Source organism: Lycorma delicatula, chromosome 2 (assembly GCF_047948215.1).
Source record: "Lycorma delicatula isolate Av1 chromosome 2, ASM4794821v1, whole genome shotgun sequence".
NCBI lineage: Eukaryota > Metazoa > Arthropoda > Insecta > Hemiptera > Fulgoridae > Lycorma > Lycorma delicatula.
This window is the reverse complement of record NC_134456.1, coordinates 213,463,499-213,478,780: the sequence shown is the minus strand read 5'-3', so window position 1 is coordinate 213,478,780 and position 15,282 is coordinate 213,463,499. Positions and strand designations below refer to the sequence as shown.

At 31.2% G+C, this 15,282-nt stretch overlaps 2 protein-coding genes across 4 annotated transcripts in view; both read left to right on the top strand.

Moving 5' to 3' along the window:
* LOC142319635 (sodium leak channel NALCN-like) overlaps nt 1-15,282 on the top strand; it is a 118,994-nt gene that overhangs the window by 79,739 nt on the left and 23,973 nt on the right. The gene's annotated exons all lie outside the window — the stretch shown is intronic.
* LOC142319634 (sodium leak channel NALCN-like) overlaps nt 1-15,282 on the top strand; it is a 176,202-nt gene that overhangs the window by 155,004 nt on the left and 5,916 nt on the right. Inside the window, exon 9 of the mRNA XM_075357146.1 lies at nt 11,810-11,943. Coding sequence (XP_075213261.1) covers nt 11,810-11,943 — 134 coding nt within the window. The remainder of the gene's footprint in view (nt 1-11,809; nt 11,944-15,282) is intronic.

Sequence of the window (15,282 nt, the reverse complement as noted above, 5' to 3'; positions counted from 1 at the left end):
TTGGCCACTACAAGGTGGGTAGTTATGTACCAAATATCAAAATCAAAAATAGTTTTTTTTTTTTGTCTTCAGTCATTTGACTGGTTTGATGCAGCTCTCCAAGATTCCCTATCTAGTGCTAGTCGTTTCATTTCAGTATACCCTCTACATCCTACATCCCTAACAATTTGTTTTACATATTCCAAACGTGGCCTGCCTACACAATTTTTCCCTTCTACCTGTCCTTCCAATATTAAAGCGACTGTTCCAGGATGCCTTAGTATGTGGCCTATAAGTCTGTCTCTTCTTTTAACTATATTTTTCCAAATGCTTCTTTCTTCATCTATTTGAAACCAAATTGGTCTTCTCCTAACACTTCCTCCACTCTCCTCTCAATTCTTCTGTATAGAATTCTAGTTAAGATTTTTGATGCATGACTAGTTAAACTAATTGTTCTGTATTCTTCACATTTATCTGCCCCTGCTTTCTTTGGTATCATTACTATAACACTTTTTTTGAAGTCTGATGGAAATTCCTCTTTTTCATAAATATTACACACCAGTTTGTATAATCTATCAATCGCTTCCTCACCTGCACTGCGCAGTAATTCTACAGGTATTCCGTCTATTCCAGGAGCCTTTCTGCCATTTAAATCTTTTAATGCTCTCTTAAATTCAGATCTCAGTATTGTTTCTCCCATTTCATCCTCCTCAACTTCCTCTTCTTCCTCTACAACACCATTTTCTAATTCATTTCCTCCGTATAACTCTTCAATATATTCCACCCATCTACGGACTTTACCTTTCGTATTATATATTGGTGTACCATCTTTGTTTAACACATTATTAGATTTTAATTTATGTACCCCAAAATTTTCCTTAACCTTCCTGTATGCTCCGTCTATTTTACCAATGTTCATTTCTTTTTCCACTTCTGAACACTTTTCTTTAATCCACTCTTCTTTCGCCAGTTTGCACTTCCTGTTTATAGCATTTCTTATTTGCCGATAGTTCCTTTTACTTTCTTCATCACTAGCATTCTTATATTTTCTACGTTCATCCATCAGCTGCAATATATCGTCTGAAACCCAAGGTTTTCTACCAGTTCTCTTTATTCCGCCTAAGTTTGCTTCTGCTGATTTAAGAATTTCCTTTTTAACATTCTCCCATTCTTCTTCTACATTTCTACCTTATCTTTTTTACTCAGACCTCTTGCGATGTCCTCCTCAAAAATCTTCTTTACCTCCTCTTCCTCAAGCTTCTCTAAATTCCACCTATTCATCTGACACCTTTTCTTCAGGTTTTTAAACCCCAATCTACATTTCATTATCACCAAAGTATGGTTGATATCAATGTCTGCTCCAGGGTAAGTTTTGCAGTCAACGAGTTGATTTCTAAATCTTTGCTTAACCATGATATAATCTATCTGATACCTTGCAGTATCACCTGGCTTTTTCCAAGCGTATATTCTTATATTATGATTTTTAAATTGGGTGTTGGCAATTACTAAATTATACTTCGTGCAAAACTCTATAAGTCGGTCCCCTCTTTCATTCCTTTTGCCCAGCCCGTATTCACCCACTATATTTCCTTCCTTGCCTTTTGTAGTGCTTGCATTGCAATCTCCAACTATTATTAAATTTTCATCTCCTTTACGTGTTTAATTGCTTCATCAATCTCTTCGTATACACATTCTACCTCATCATCATCATGGGCGCTTGTAGGCATATGGACGTTAACAATCGTTGTCGTTTTAGGTTTTGATTTTATCCTTATTATAATGACTCTATCGCTATGCGTCTTGAAATACTCCACTCTCCTCCCTATCTTCTTGTTCATCACGAAACCTACTCATTATTTGACGCTGAGTTAATTACTCTAAAGTCACCCGACCAAAAGTCGCCTTCCTCTTCCACCGAACCTCACTAAATCCTACTATATCCACGTTTACCCTATCCATTTCCCTTTTTAAATTTTCTACCCTACCAACCTTTTTTAAGCTTCTAACATTCCACGCTCCGACTCGTAGAATGTTAGTTTTTACTTTTCTGGTGACCCCTTCCTTTAGTTGTCCCCACCCGGTGATCCGAACGGGGGACTATTTTACCTGCGGAATATTTTACCAAGGAAGGCGCCTCCATTATTGCTTTTGAAAATGCAGAGAGCCACATTTTCTTGGAAAAAAACAGCTTTAGTTTTCCATTGCTTTCAGCTGCGCAGTACTCAGAGGACTGAGTGATGTTGACATGGCCGTTTAAGTCATTGTGACTCACGCCCCTAACAACTACTGAAAGAGCTGCTGCCCTCTTTCAGGAATCATTCCTTAGTCTGGCTCTCAACAGATACCTCTCCGATATGGTTGCACCTTCGGTCCAGCTACTCTGTATCCCTGAGCACTCAAGCCCCCTCACCAACGGCAAGGTCTCATGATTCATAGAGGAGGAAAAAATAGTAATGCAATAAAATTTTTGAAGATTTCTTGAATTAAAATGGAATACCCTGTTAGCAAATTTATACACTGACTTTGAAATGTTTATTTTTTGTTCAGTATCTTATGTAATTATTTAGGAACCCAGACATGATAGTGGAAAACTTTCTGAATTTCCTGAATGTCTTTCATTGTGATTAAAAACTTATGATAGACTGACTTGTAACAATTCTCTAACTTACAGCTGACATATCCTCAGCCTATTTCTTCCTCTATCCTATTTCCTCTATCCTCTAGCCTATTTCTATCCTCTATTTCTTCATCTGCATTAACAATTGCTTATAAATTTTCCCCAGTAAAATTATTACTGATCAGTAAAATCAGTCCAAATTACTGTTCCAGGGGAGTTTTCATTATTTATTTCAACATTTAAAACATAATATAAGTTGCCAAATGACCACATCTCTGATTACTACATTATTGACATCAAATAAATTAGCTTGATTAACTTCTAATGTTTTTCTAAACACACTTCTTTCAGCTAAAGTCATCATTAATTCATTTCAATTCATTTTTAACGTATAAAACCACAGCTAAAACTAAATAGAAACTGGCACTGAACTCATAAATAAAACAACTTCATAAAAACGTACAGTGGTAAAACTACCCGATTGTCATATGTTACTGACAGAACAACTGACCACTGCCACCTTATTCAGAGAGATAAAACTACCCAAATGCATTTAGATAGTTTTAATTCATTTATTTTCATGAGGTAAAACTACCCAAATAAATTTAGTTAATTTTTACCTCTACAGCCAAGTGTCAGTGTTCATTTAGGTATTTTGAAAATAAACCATTGCTCATAAAAAGTGTATTGTTGGACTTAGGTAATGTAATCTTCAAAAAGGAGTTGTCATTAACTTCATTTGGGTAAAATACCTCTGTTATCATTAAAATTGGACTTGGGTACTTATACCTGCAAGTCAAGGTGTTTTATTCACCTATAATTGCTAAGATTTAAAGTTAGGTTCATAGTTATGACCACTTTACTACCTGTTAGGGTGTAGGGTTTCAATTAATTTAGTAGTAAGCTTGTAGAGTGAACAGTCTTTCTTTTTCTTTTTAGCCTCCAGAACCACCGTAAAGTATTAGTTCAGAGGAGGAATGAAGATAATATGTGTGAATGTAAATGAAGTGTAGTCTTGTACAGTCTCAGGTCGGCCATTCCTGAGATGTGTGGTTAATTAAAACCCAACCACCTAAGAACACCAGTAACCACATTCTGGTATTCAAGTCCATATAAAAGTAACTGCATTTACCAGGATATGAACCTTAGAACTCTCAACTTCAAAATCAGCTGATTTGCAATGACAAGTTTATCAGTGGTCAGTCTGGATCTCAATAAGTCCACTATTGAGCTTTAGATAGGGAATCTTGGAGAGCTGCATCAAACCAGTCAAATGACTGAAGACAAAAAAAAGAGCTTTAATTAGGCTTTACATTCTGTTATTAACAGTATAATATGAAATTTAAATAAATTATTTAACCATTAAATATATATTTTTTGAATTTATTGTTTAATACTTAATATTTTGTTTAATTTGCTGTAATTTATTGTAAATTATGATTTAATATGTTAACATAATCTTTTAAGAACTCTTTTTTACAATTCTCTGTAGCATATAATGTCGGTCAATATTTACATTTTCTTTTATATGTTAAAAATAGAATTATTGTTAAAGTTGTATGACATGTATCATAAATTTTTCATAGATTTAAACACGTATCAGTGATAAGAATTTGTATATTCCTTCTATATAGTGAATTGATTTTTCTCAATTATCAAAATTAATAAGTCAATTTTACTGGCTTTTCTTTATATTTCAATATACTGCAATCATTCTAATTCACTAACACGTGTAATAATCCTTTTTGTGTAGAATTAGAATTTTTGTTTACAATGTTGCTGATGTAAATTTTAGCCAGAACACTTAACATGAAGAGAAGAAACATGCGTTAACAGGGTTTGTTACAGATTCAAATTTCTTCTTATATTGACTGAATATATCTTCTTTTTTTTATTAACCTGATAAAAATAAAAATGAATAAGCTTGCGATATAAATGTTGTGTGCATGCTTAGTTATTCCAGTTGATGTTTATTTATTTGTTGTTGAAATGGTTTTGTAGTTTCATCTTGTTGATATAAAGAAAAAAATATATGCTCTATCAATGGATATTTAAAAATTGTTATTTGTTATTTAGTTAAGGGATTGACAGCTTTTATTTTATTTTTATTTTTTTACTTACAGTAAAGGGTTCTAATGTAATAAATTTAGGTTATGATATTATGACCCTGTTATTCAGATTATATTAAAAAATCTGATTGTGACTCGTAATCAATGCATTAACATTACATCTTAATTTTTTAAATTCTAAATACATCTAAAAAGAATTCTGTTGTGCAGGTATGCACTGTTATATATGAATAAATTCATGTTAATGTGCATGAAAAACAGTATTGGAAATCTAATTCCAAATTAAAAATATATTATTTATGAGTCCAATGAGAACTCCGGTATCATTTTATCAACATTTTCTCAAGGATCATGGAATTAATGATCACAAAAAAGTATCTCAAATATTTTTACTGTTGATTCTTTAAACATTTTTAATTTAATAAAACTTTTCTTAATTGCTGTCTTTCCCTTTTTCTGTAGATGCATGTGTGTATCTGGCAGCTGTGCTATGTTATTAGGCTTATTTGTGTTATTCATTTGTATGATATTGTTATTAAACCCTCTTAAAAAAGATAAAATCAAATTAAAATCTGCAATTATAACTATTTGTTCAGAAATAATTGATAAGAAAAGTACAAACTTTTATTTCTTATATAAAGTATTCTCTTGTATCTTTTTTATGGTACTGAATACTATGGTCATTAGCCACTGACACCCACATCTAATTAATAAATGGATTTGTCATGTGATTTAGCTATACTTGCATGGGATATTCTGCCTGTTGGCAGGTCCCTAGCACCATTGTTACCTTCATCTGTTTCTGTCCCATGCTTTTCTTTTCATCTCATCTTTACTTCTCATTTATTCTTCATAATACTTTTTTATTGCTTACTCTGTCCAATCATATTATCTTCTCAACCTCCTCTAGACCCACATCTCAGAAGCCTCGATCTTATCTTTTTCATTTTTCCCCAGTGTCCATGTTTGACTAACGTAAAAATAATTCTCAAAACATAGCATTTTACCAATCTCGTCTTCAGGTTGAGATCCATGTTGCTGCAGAGTAAGTTTTTCTTTCTAAAAAAAGACTTCCTCTGCAATTACAGTTCTCATCTTAATCTCTTCTTTACTTTTCCAGTCTTCAGTTAGTATTGTCCCTAGATATCTGTATCTTTCTACTTGTTCAATTTTTCCTTCTGTAACAAGATCCTTATCTTTCCTCTCACTCGCCTTCCTAAATTTTGTTTTCCTCACAATTATTTTCATCCCATATTCGTTCATCCGTACTTCCAATGCTTTTATCATTCCTTGTAATGTCTGAGTGTCTTTAGCTACAATCAACAGATCATCAGCATATCTGACACAATTTATATTCCTTCCATCTATGCTTACTTCTTTTTAGCCTTCCACTATTTCTTTCAATATTTCCTTAACATAAAGAGTGAACAGTGTTGGTGATAAACAGCAGCCTTTCCTCCGCCTAATTCTAACCGATTTGTGAGATTCTCATTTATTTTCACAACTGCTGTTTGCTTCATATGCAATTCTCTGATCAATTTCCTACCGTTCTAATCAACTCTCTTTTCGTTCAGAATCTCAAATAACTTTTCCCACTGTATTATGTTAGACATATCTATAAAACACAATCCTCTTCCTCTTTCAAAACATCTCTCTTCTATCATTCTGATCAGCCCTACAGTCTCTCTTGTTCCTCTGCTTTTCTGAATCCAAACTGTTCTTCTCCAGCATTCTCCTCCATTTTTGTAATCAACCTTCTTTTCATAATGCTAAGCTTATTTTTGTAGCATGTGATATTAAGCTGATAGTTGTATGTTCTTCACATTTTTTGGTTCCAACCTTTTAAAGAACTCTATTGGAAGTTCATCTACTAGAAAACTTTAAATATTTGTGGGAAAACATCACACACAACCTCCAAGAAAATCCAAACTGGAATGAAAGAATAAATAAACTCATCAAAGCCACAATAAAAACACAAAACATCTGTAACAAAAAATGCATGTCCATAAACACAAAAATAAGACATTATAACTCAGTTATCCAACCAGAAATACTTTACGGATGCGAAACCATATTTGGACCGTACCAGACAAGGTTTACCGACAAACAGGATAAGATTGAAAGACAGATTCTACAACAATGCATCGGGAAAAACATTAAAAAAGACGGGATTTTGAGAATTATTCCAGAAGAATCTATTTACAAAACGATCATCCCGATAACTAATAAATTTAGAAAGAAGAGAATTTCCTTTCTAGGGCATATTTTCAGAATGGAAGAGACCAGACTTATCAGACGGACAATCGAACTTTTCTGGAACAAGAAAAGCAGACCGAACTGGTTATACGAAGTACAGAAAGACATGGAGGAATTAGACATAACCCGTGAAAACCTAAAAACGAAAACCGGAAACTATGAGAAATTAAAAAAATAAAGAAACAAGATTCCTATCAAAACCCAACAAAACAATAAGCCGGGTGTACTCTGAACAAGAAAGGGCAAGAAGATCTGAACCCTTAGAAATTACTGGCAAAAAAGAAAAGCTGAAAAACAACAAATCAGCAAGAAAAGAAAGAACTTGCCAAAAAAAGAACTAAAGTGATCCATTATGGTCTTAAAAGTAAAAAAAAAAAAAATTGCATTATTCAAAAATATTATATATTATATTAAAAAAAACAACAAAGATTTTTTCTTCCTTTTTTTAAAGCTACACTTACAAAATGTCCCAGAAGATGTTGCCCAGACTTGTAGAACTCAGAACATCAAAATAAATGAAATAAGTTCATTAAATTAAAATTAATTATTAATACTCTTAAGTGAAAACAGACATAAAATTGTGAGTCTGCATAATTTGTATGATCCTCTAACAATTTCAGCTATTCATCAACTAATTTAAACAAATGAGGTGTTCACAATAAGAGGCCTTATATTTTATCTAATCAATATAATTTGATAAAATTAATATTTACAAAGATATTAATGATTAAAAAATTAAAATGGCCGCCATTTTGCTTTTTCAAAGGTAAAATGTTCAAAATTATTTATTTTGTTGAAGATATTGTACGGTGCATGTAAACCAGATTTTATTAGAACATCTCAATCTATTTTTAAGTTATAAATCCTTATTGAAAACACACAAATTGGAGGACAAAGAGAAAATGAATCAAAGTAAGGCATTTGTCCACATGAATTTTTACTTTCCAGTCTAGTACTATTTTTACTTTCCAGTCTGGAAAGTAAAAATTGATGCTATTAAATCTTCAGCTTAAAAGGTCAAGAGAATGAGTCTGTAGTGCAAGGTCACCCTCAGTATCACGAGATTTAGCATAGTTAAGGTCTCCAGACCTGCTGGACCGGTTTTGACCAAACTTCGTCAGATTACTTCTGTATAAGGGACATTAATGTCATTAAATTTTCAATATAAAAGGTCAAGGGGGTGAGGGCTGTAGACCAAGGTCACCTTCAGTAACCAATTATTAGTGGTTTTTCAAATTCACCTGACATATTCTCAGCCAACAAAGCAGTCAGTCTTTTTTATATCTTTCCCTCTGTGCATTATTCCTCTTTCAAACATATTTCAATGGGCAAAGCCTGGAAATAAATACCAGTCTCATCACAATTAAAAATGTTTCTTTCATTATAACTCTTGCATATTTCATTTAACTTTTTCTTACACTCGCACACCAAATTCTGATCTACAGCTTCACCGTAAACTTTTTTATATGAAGCATTATATCGAATTCAGAGTTTATCTAACTAACCCCCTGATGCTTTAAGCTCATCATAACAGAGTTTTCTGCAATTTCCTTTTCTTTTCTTAATTTTCTTTTTCGTAGAATTTATAACTGCTACTTTTTTTTTAATGTCAAGCATTTACAATTTTGAGATATTTTAAGTTGTGGTATCAATGGTTGTAACGATTTTTATAAAATATACAAAATTGAACATATAGTAAAGTATGTGTAGAAAATAGAGCTAATAATAAGAGCTACAAAAAATAATACACCTCTATACCGTAAAAATGACTAGTATACACACGCACATCAACTGATGATGAATACATAAAATGATTGAAATCATAACATCAGCATCTAGGCACGAAGTGATGCAATTCACAACAGATAAATAAATTAGTCACACTTGAGTATGAAATAAAACTGTGAAAATTGCAATTTTTTTTAGTCCCGCTATCCATTTTTCATAATTGATTGAATATTTTTTGTAGGTAAATTCCTTGTCTGTGTTCATTATTAAGAATTATTTTATCAATTAACTTCACTAAAAAACTACCGGGGACTCTAAAAGTGTCTGGTATTAGATAAGTCTACTACTGGGAAGTGTCCTTCCCAGGGGAGTTTCACTGTATATGTATGCAATTTTAATTATGCAGATAGAAGGTATGTGCCGTCGTAAAAAATGTAATGTTCTTTGTTAGATAAATTAGGTCAGTTCTATTTTTGTCATGTTATATAACATTTCAAATTTCTATTAACAAATTGTTTGATCATAATATTATTTTCAATTATCACTAAAAAGACATCTTAAATACATATTGTCATAGAGTGAAAAACAGCTCGACTTTAAAGCCAGCCTTCAAAATTAATTATGTCAAATTTTTCAATGATGTGGAATTTTTTTTGTAAGTACAAACTGCTTATTTATTCTATTTAATTCTTCTTGTAAATAATTATTAAAAATTATTTGTCATTCTATTTATTTTCTAATAATGTGTCTCGTCTATTCAACAATGCATAGCTTATTTTTAATATTATTGTCTGAATGAAAACTGTGTATTAGCTGTGTATTTATTTTTGTGGTATCAACTTCTGTTAAAGGAAAATGTAATAATAGTATATAATGATGTAAACTATGAAAGTAAAAAAGAAAAGTTCAATAATAAGATTACATTTTATATCAAATTTTACATGTTAAACATATAAAATGAATAGTAAGTAATTATTAATGTATTACTGAATTGTATGATAAACCTGACTACTTTTGAAAAATTCAGCAGTGTATCTAATTTGGCGATGAAAATTAGTTAAATATTATTGTTCCATGTAATATCAAAATAAACTTGGTTAGTATTTTGTTGAGAAGGTCATAATCCCAATAAATATTTGGTAATCTAATTGTGTCTAATATTCTGAAAATCAATCTCAGATGTATTAAAAATTTAAAAAGAAGTTGAAAAAATAAAGAAGAATGGGGAATTCCTATATTAGAACAGGTTAATTTTCCTTGAATTAGAGCTTCATTTTTTAAATATTTATTGAAAATTATACATAAATAGATGTCAGGAGTTAAGTTTAGGAGACTTCATTTCATGATTGTGAAATTAAGTCTGTGAGTAAATCTTTAGTGGCAGTCTTTAACTTACTGGAATAAAAGCCCTACTTGGCTTTAAGGTTGATAAAAGAATTTGATGAAACTTCCAGAAACTTTGAGATTAATAAGATAAAAAAAAAAAATTGAAAAATTCTCCTTTCCTCCTACTTCTACTCCTCCACCCCACTTGTCTGATCAAAAAAAAATTAATCTAAATATTCAGAAATTAAATTTTTTCTATTCTAACCAGAATACATGTAGAATGGTGTAGGAGCTGCAGGGACACACTCCTTCTTTGGATCCAGGAGAGAGGCTAATTTTTAAAAAAAAATGTTTAATTTTTTTTCAGGAGTATTTAATAATTTTTGTGAAAAGTAGTAAGTGTTTTGGCTGTCTTGGTATTGAGTGAGTATTACCTCAACCCAGGTCCACTTTGATCGAAACTTCACCTTATTATTTTTTAAAAGTATTTAAAGCTTATTATTTTTAATTATTGTATTATAAGAAGCGTTTGAAAATACTTACTGTATCCTACATCTCCAAAATAGAAAAGCTTCCTTAAAATCTTAAAGGTTTTTTATTTTTTTGACATGTTATATTGGATTGATTCACATTAGACCTAGAAGTCAAGACTTGTAGGCAGTTGTGGACTTGTTTGAATTACGGGAGTGTCTGTTGTTTGTTAGTATATCCATGAATCATCAGACCTAAATGAGGATAGAAATAATTATGAGCTATTGGTAATGAATAACTGATTCAGCCATTCCCTTATAGGAAGATTGATTGTCTACTCCACCCCGACACTATCTATTTATAAAAATCACAATTAAATAGAGAAGTATTTAGTTTAACCTTAGAACTGAATCACTACATTGGACAATCATCCGATCATTTAAAATCTCCATTGTTTTTCTGATTAAAAATATTGCTTATAGCAAGAGTAGCATCAAAAGAAATAAAAAATCAAGGATAAGACAAAGAGATAATTGTCGGGGCAGGATGTATTGTTTAATAGAATTTTACAACTGAATAGTAGCTAAGAACAGATTGAAGAGCTTTAAAAATTAGGTTGTTTAAACATATTAGCCTTAAAATTGTAGTGGGCTCAACCAAAATATCAACATCAACCTTCTTCATGGGGAAATTAGTGCTGTAAGTTAGGTTAGTTGAAATATAAATAAGAGTGAACTGGTGGTCAGAAAAAATGGATCTCTCTTGGGTATTGCGGAAGGGAATTTGTACACAACAGGTCAGTATTTTTTTATTTCTACCAAAATATAAGACATGTCTTTTCCTTTTATTACATAATCATATTATTTACTATTAAACATAACTGTATTGAAAATTCTCCTCTTAAAACATTTTCAAAGTATTAATTTTAAAAACAAGGTTATTTAATATAGGGCTGTATGATAATAATAGAGTTATTTAATACGGCTTGAACATTTTTGCGACTACATTATCAGATTTTTTTTAAAATTGTTGTGAAGGAAAATTAAATGTATGGTTGATTTGTTTGCTGAAAGTTAAATATGTATTAACTGTTGTATGAACTATCTTCAATATTAAACTGTTTTTTTTTCCTTTATTTATATAAGATACATACATTCATGCTCATAACTGCTAAAATTAAACTCCAATTGAGTGATATTTTTTATAAGATTTTATTGGAGCAAAATATTTATTTTTTTTTTTTGAAAGTGATGTAAGAAAAAAGATTATAATTTTTATTTATTGTTTTATGAATATTTGAAAATATTCTTTCCATTACCCCCATAACAGAAAAAGTAGATTAATCGCTTTCAATTTTTAACAGGTACATGCAATATATATCCATGTCTACATATTTCTTGGATGTATGATTGGTCTGACATTATTTGTTGGTGTAGTAATTGCCAACTATTCTGAAAATAAAGGTACTGCTCTTCTAACAGTGGATCAAAGAAGATGGTGTGTATTTATGTTTATTAGTTCTGATACAAAAATAACTGTTTTTTTTTTATTATTCAACCATGCAGGTATTTAGCGATGAACATATTTTATGTTTTTTACCTGGCAATAATTCACAGCAAATATTTTAACTTGTTATAGTTGTTCAGAGTAGTCTAACATGCAAAACTATTTTCATAGTTTCTGACTACATACGGTATAAAATGTTTAATGAACTTTTTAAGTATTTTGTTTTCTTGATCAGTCTTCTAACTCCGTGAATTTTAACATCAAAATTTGTTTATTTGTTGGAAGGCAAGAATATTTTTATTTTTAAACATATGTAACATGTTTGATTTATTTTTCATTGTAAAATCATTTATTTATAAAATATTATTTTTCTGACTCTCAATACTACTATTGTACTTATTATATAATGAATGTGGACATATCTCAGCATGAATTTCACCTGTTTAATGTAAGCATAATATTTACATATTATGTTTTATGTATTTTTACGTAAATACATTTAAATCCATCTTATGCAGGCTGATTTTGTCTGTATAAGAGAAGCAGCTATATAGGTGATCGAGACCTGGATTGGAAATTTAACACTTAATATCTGTTTATGTTAGCCTCTTTTCATGTTATTTATTTCTGTTGCATAGTTTGTCTCCTATTCAGATTTGTTTATATTACTGTTAAAACAATTGTTTAGAAAATAATGTATATATAACCATTTACATCTGTGTAAATTGGCTGTTGGAAATAATGTTTGTCTATCTCCAGCATTCCTATTATTGATATACATCTATTTCTGTTGTATTTATTTTTTTAAAAATAAAAATTTCAATTATTGTTAAAAACTGATTACAACAATGTATCCGCTAAAACAGTTGGAGTTATGGCTATAGCATTCTGGATGAGCTCAGGTACAATTCCCAGCTAGAGTCTGTTTTTCAACTGTTACTTTATTTAATAAAGTAACTCTTTCCTTCTTCATAGACTTGATGTACTGTTACATATCCAACATGCTAACCTCCTCTGAATTTAAGGTGATATTCAGCCTTACAGCTGACTCCATTAATACCACTTTTTTATATCACATGTTTGACTTGTTTTGGGAAACCATACATGAAAAATACAAAAGAAATTGCATATTATTGAAGTATTCTCGACATATAGCTATTAGATTGTAAAGAGATAATAAATCAGTACATATGAATAGCAGTCTGTCATTGTGATACACTATTACTGCACATATGATTATTTATAACAATACATATAATGCATTACCGTATCACCAGTAACACTGGGCTCTGACCACTTAAATTTTTCTTCATAATTTGTAATACTTGCCAATTAGTCTATCAATATTAATTGTGTGTTTTATTTTTTCTTAATTTACTTAATTTGTAGGTTAGTACAAATTGCATTGTATGTAGGTCATTAAATATGATAAGTTTACATATCTGAATGTTGTTAAGGCAACAATGAAAGTCTAAATTTTCTTTTAATCTGTTACCTTGATTCATAACAATATTCTACCATACACTGATTGGTTTCCACATTTGTGGTTTGGAAAACTGGTAAGTAAGCCTGCTGTTTTCTTGAAATTGGCGCTGAAGAACGAGGCAATTTCTGGGAAGTTCATTAGTACTTCATTAGATACAAGCATCTTTACTTAAATAATATTGTTTTTCTGAATTGATAACAAGGAGCTCACACTCAGTTGGCATATTCATCTTAATAATGAGTTGTCACCCTCTTACTCTTCTTCAAAATCAGAATTACTTTCTTCATAGTCTTGATCTTTGACTTAGTTACAAAATAAATTCTCCCTTGACATGATTGAATCCATCACTACTTTTTGTATAACATTCCTTAAATTATATCCATGGTTCTAAAATACAAAGAAATAGAGTCTAATTAAAATTTAAACACTTTTTCTATAAGAAAAAATATAGATTAAATATTTAAAAAAAAGAGTGTTTGCCTTTGTACTAATCAGTGTTAAAGTGAAATTTTACATAAACTACAATGCCAGTCTTACAAAAAAAAGACGATCTATTCAATGAAACAATGAAAATTGCAAAAAATTATAACACCATTATAATAGTTAATTCTAGATAAAACTGTTTCTATGCACAATATTCCATATCAAATCAATGAGTTGTAGACTTGTCCAAAGAGGGGAAATCTCTACAAGACACTATCTGCCTGCACCGACAGTAGTGTCGGGTTTTTACCAACTAAAACCACTTCTTCTCTATGACATGCAAAGACTTGACCCACCAAAAGCATAGTAGGAATCACAGGATCACTTGCCAGAAAGGGGCGCAAGGAACTTGGCAGAATCCCACAGGCATCAACAGAACACGTACATCCACATTCAGTCGTAGCCTACCTTTCTTTTTCTGTTTAGCTTCCAGAACCACGGTAAGGTATTACTTCAGAGGATGAATGAGGATGATATATGAATGTAAATGAAGTGTAGTCTTTTACTGTCTCAGGTTGACCATTCCTGAGATGTGTGATTAATCGAGATCCAATCATCAAACAACACCGGTATCCACGATCTGGTATTCAAATCTGTATAAAAGTATAAAAGCCTTTATTAGGACTTGAACGCTGGAACTCTCGACTTCCAAATCAGCTGATTTGGGACAACGCATTCACCACTAGACCAACCCAGTGAGTTAGGCTTAGCCTACCTGGTCTAATCTAACTTAAATGATGCAGATGGACGCCCCTCATCCTCGCAGGGTGTTCTTCAGCCACTCACCCTGCAGTGATGCTCCTTATCATCTTGGAGAGCTCTCCACCTCTCAGTGTTAGCAGGCATGACACCAATTACAATAACATGCAAATTAATCCGAACACAATGTTATTTAATAAAAAGTAACTTTATTTAGAAAATAAATCATACTTGTACAATTTGTGAATATCTAGTAAAATTAATATGCCCTCCTTTATTCTTAATCTCTCTTTTCATGTACATGATTTGGCATCAATTCAACAAGTGTACTATACATTTTTTCTTTGTCATGAAACCATACCAATATTCTGCTTTAATGAGGTCAGTTTTTGTGGTACAATTCATTTTTAAGAGCAACCAACTGTTGCTCTAAGTTTTCAATTGGTTTTTAAGTTACAAGCATTGCAGTTACAACATAGAAGTAAATAAAAAATTTCCTTTGTTCAGATTAATTTGCACATTACTGTACGTTGTTCGTGTCTAGCAGGTGTATTGCCACCATATGCCCTTTGATTCATCCACCTATTTATACATGAAAAGCATGTGTTCAACATCATCAAGAGTGTGCAATATGGGCACATGTCTTTGCTGTGCCTCCTAGT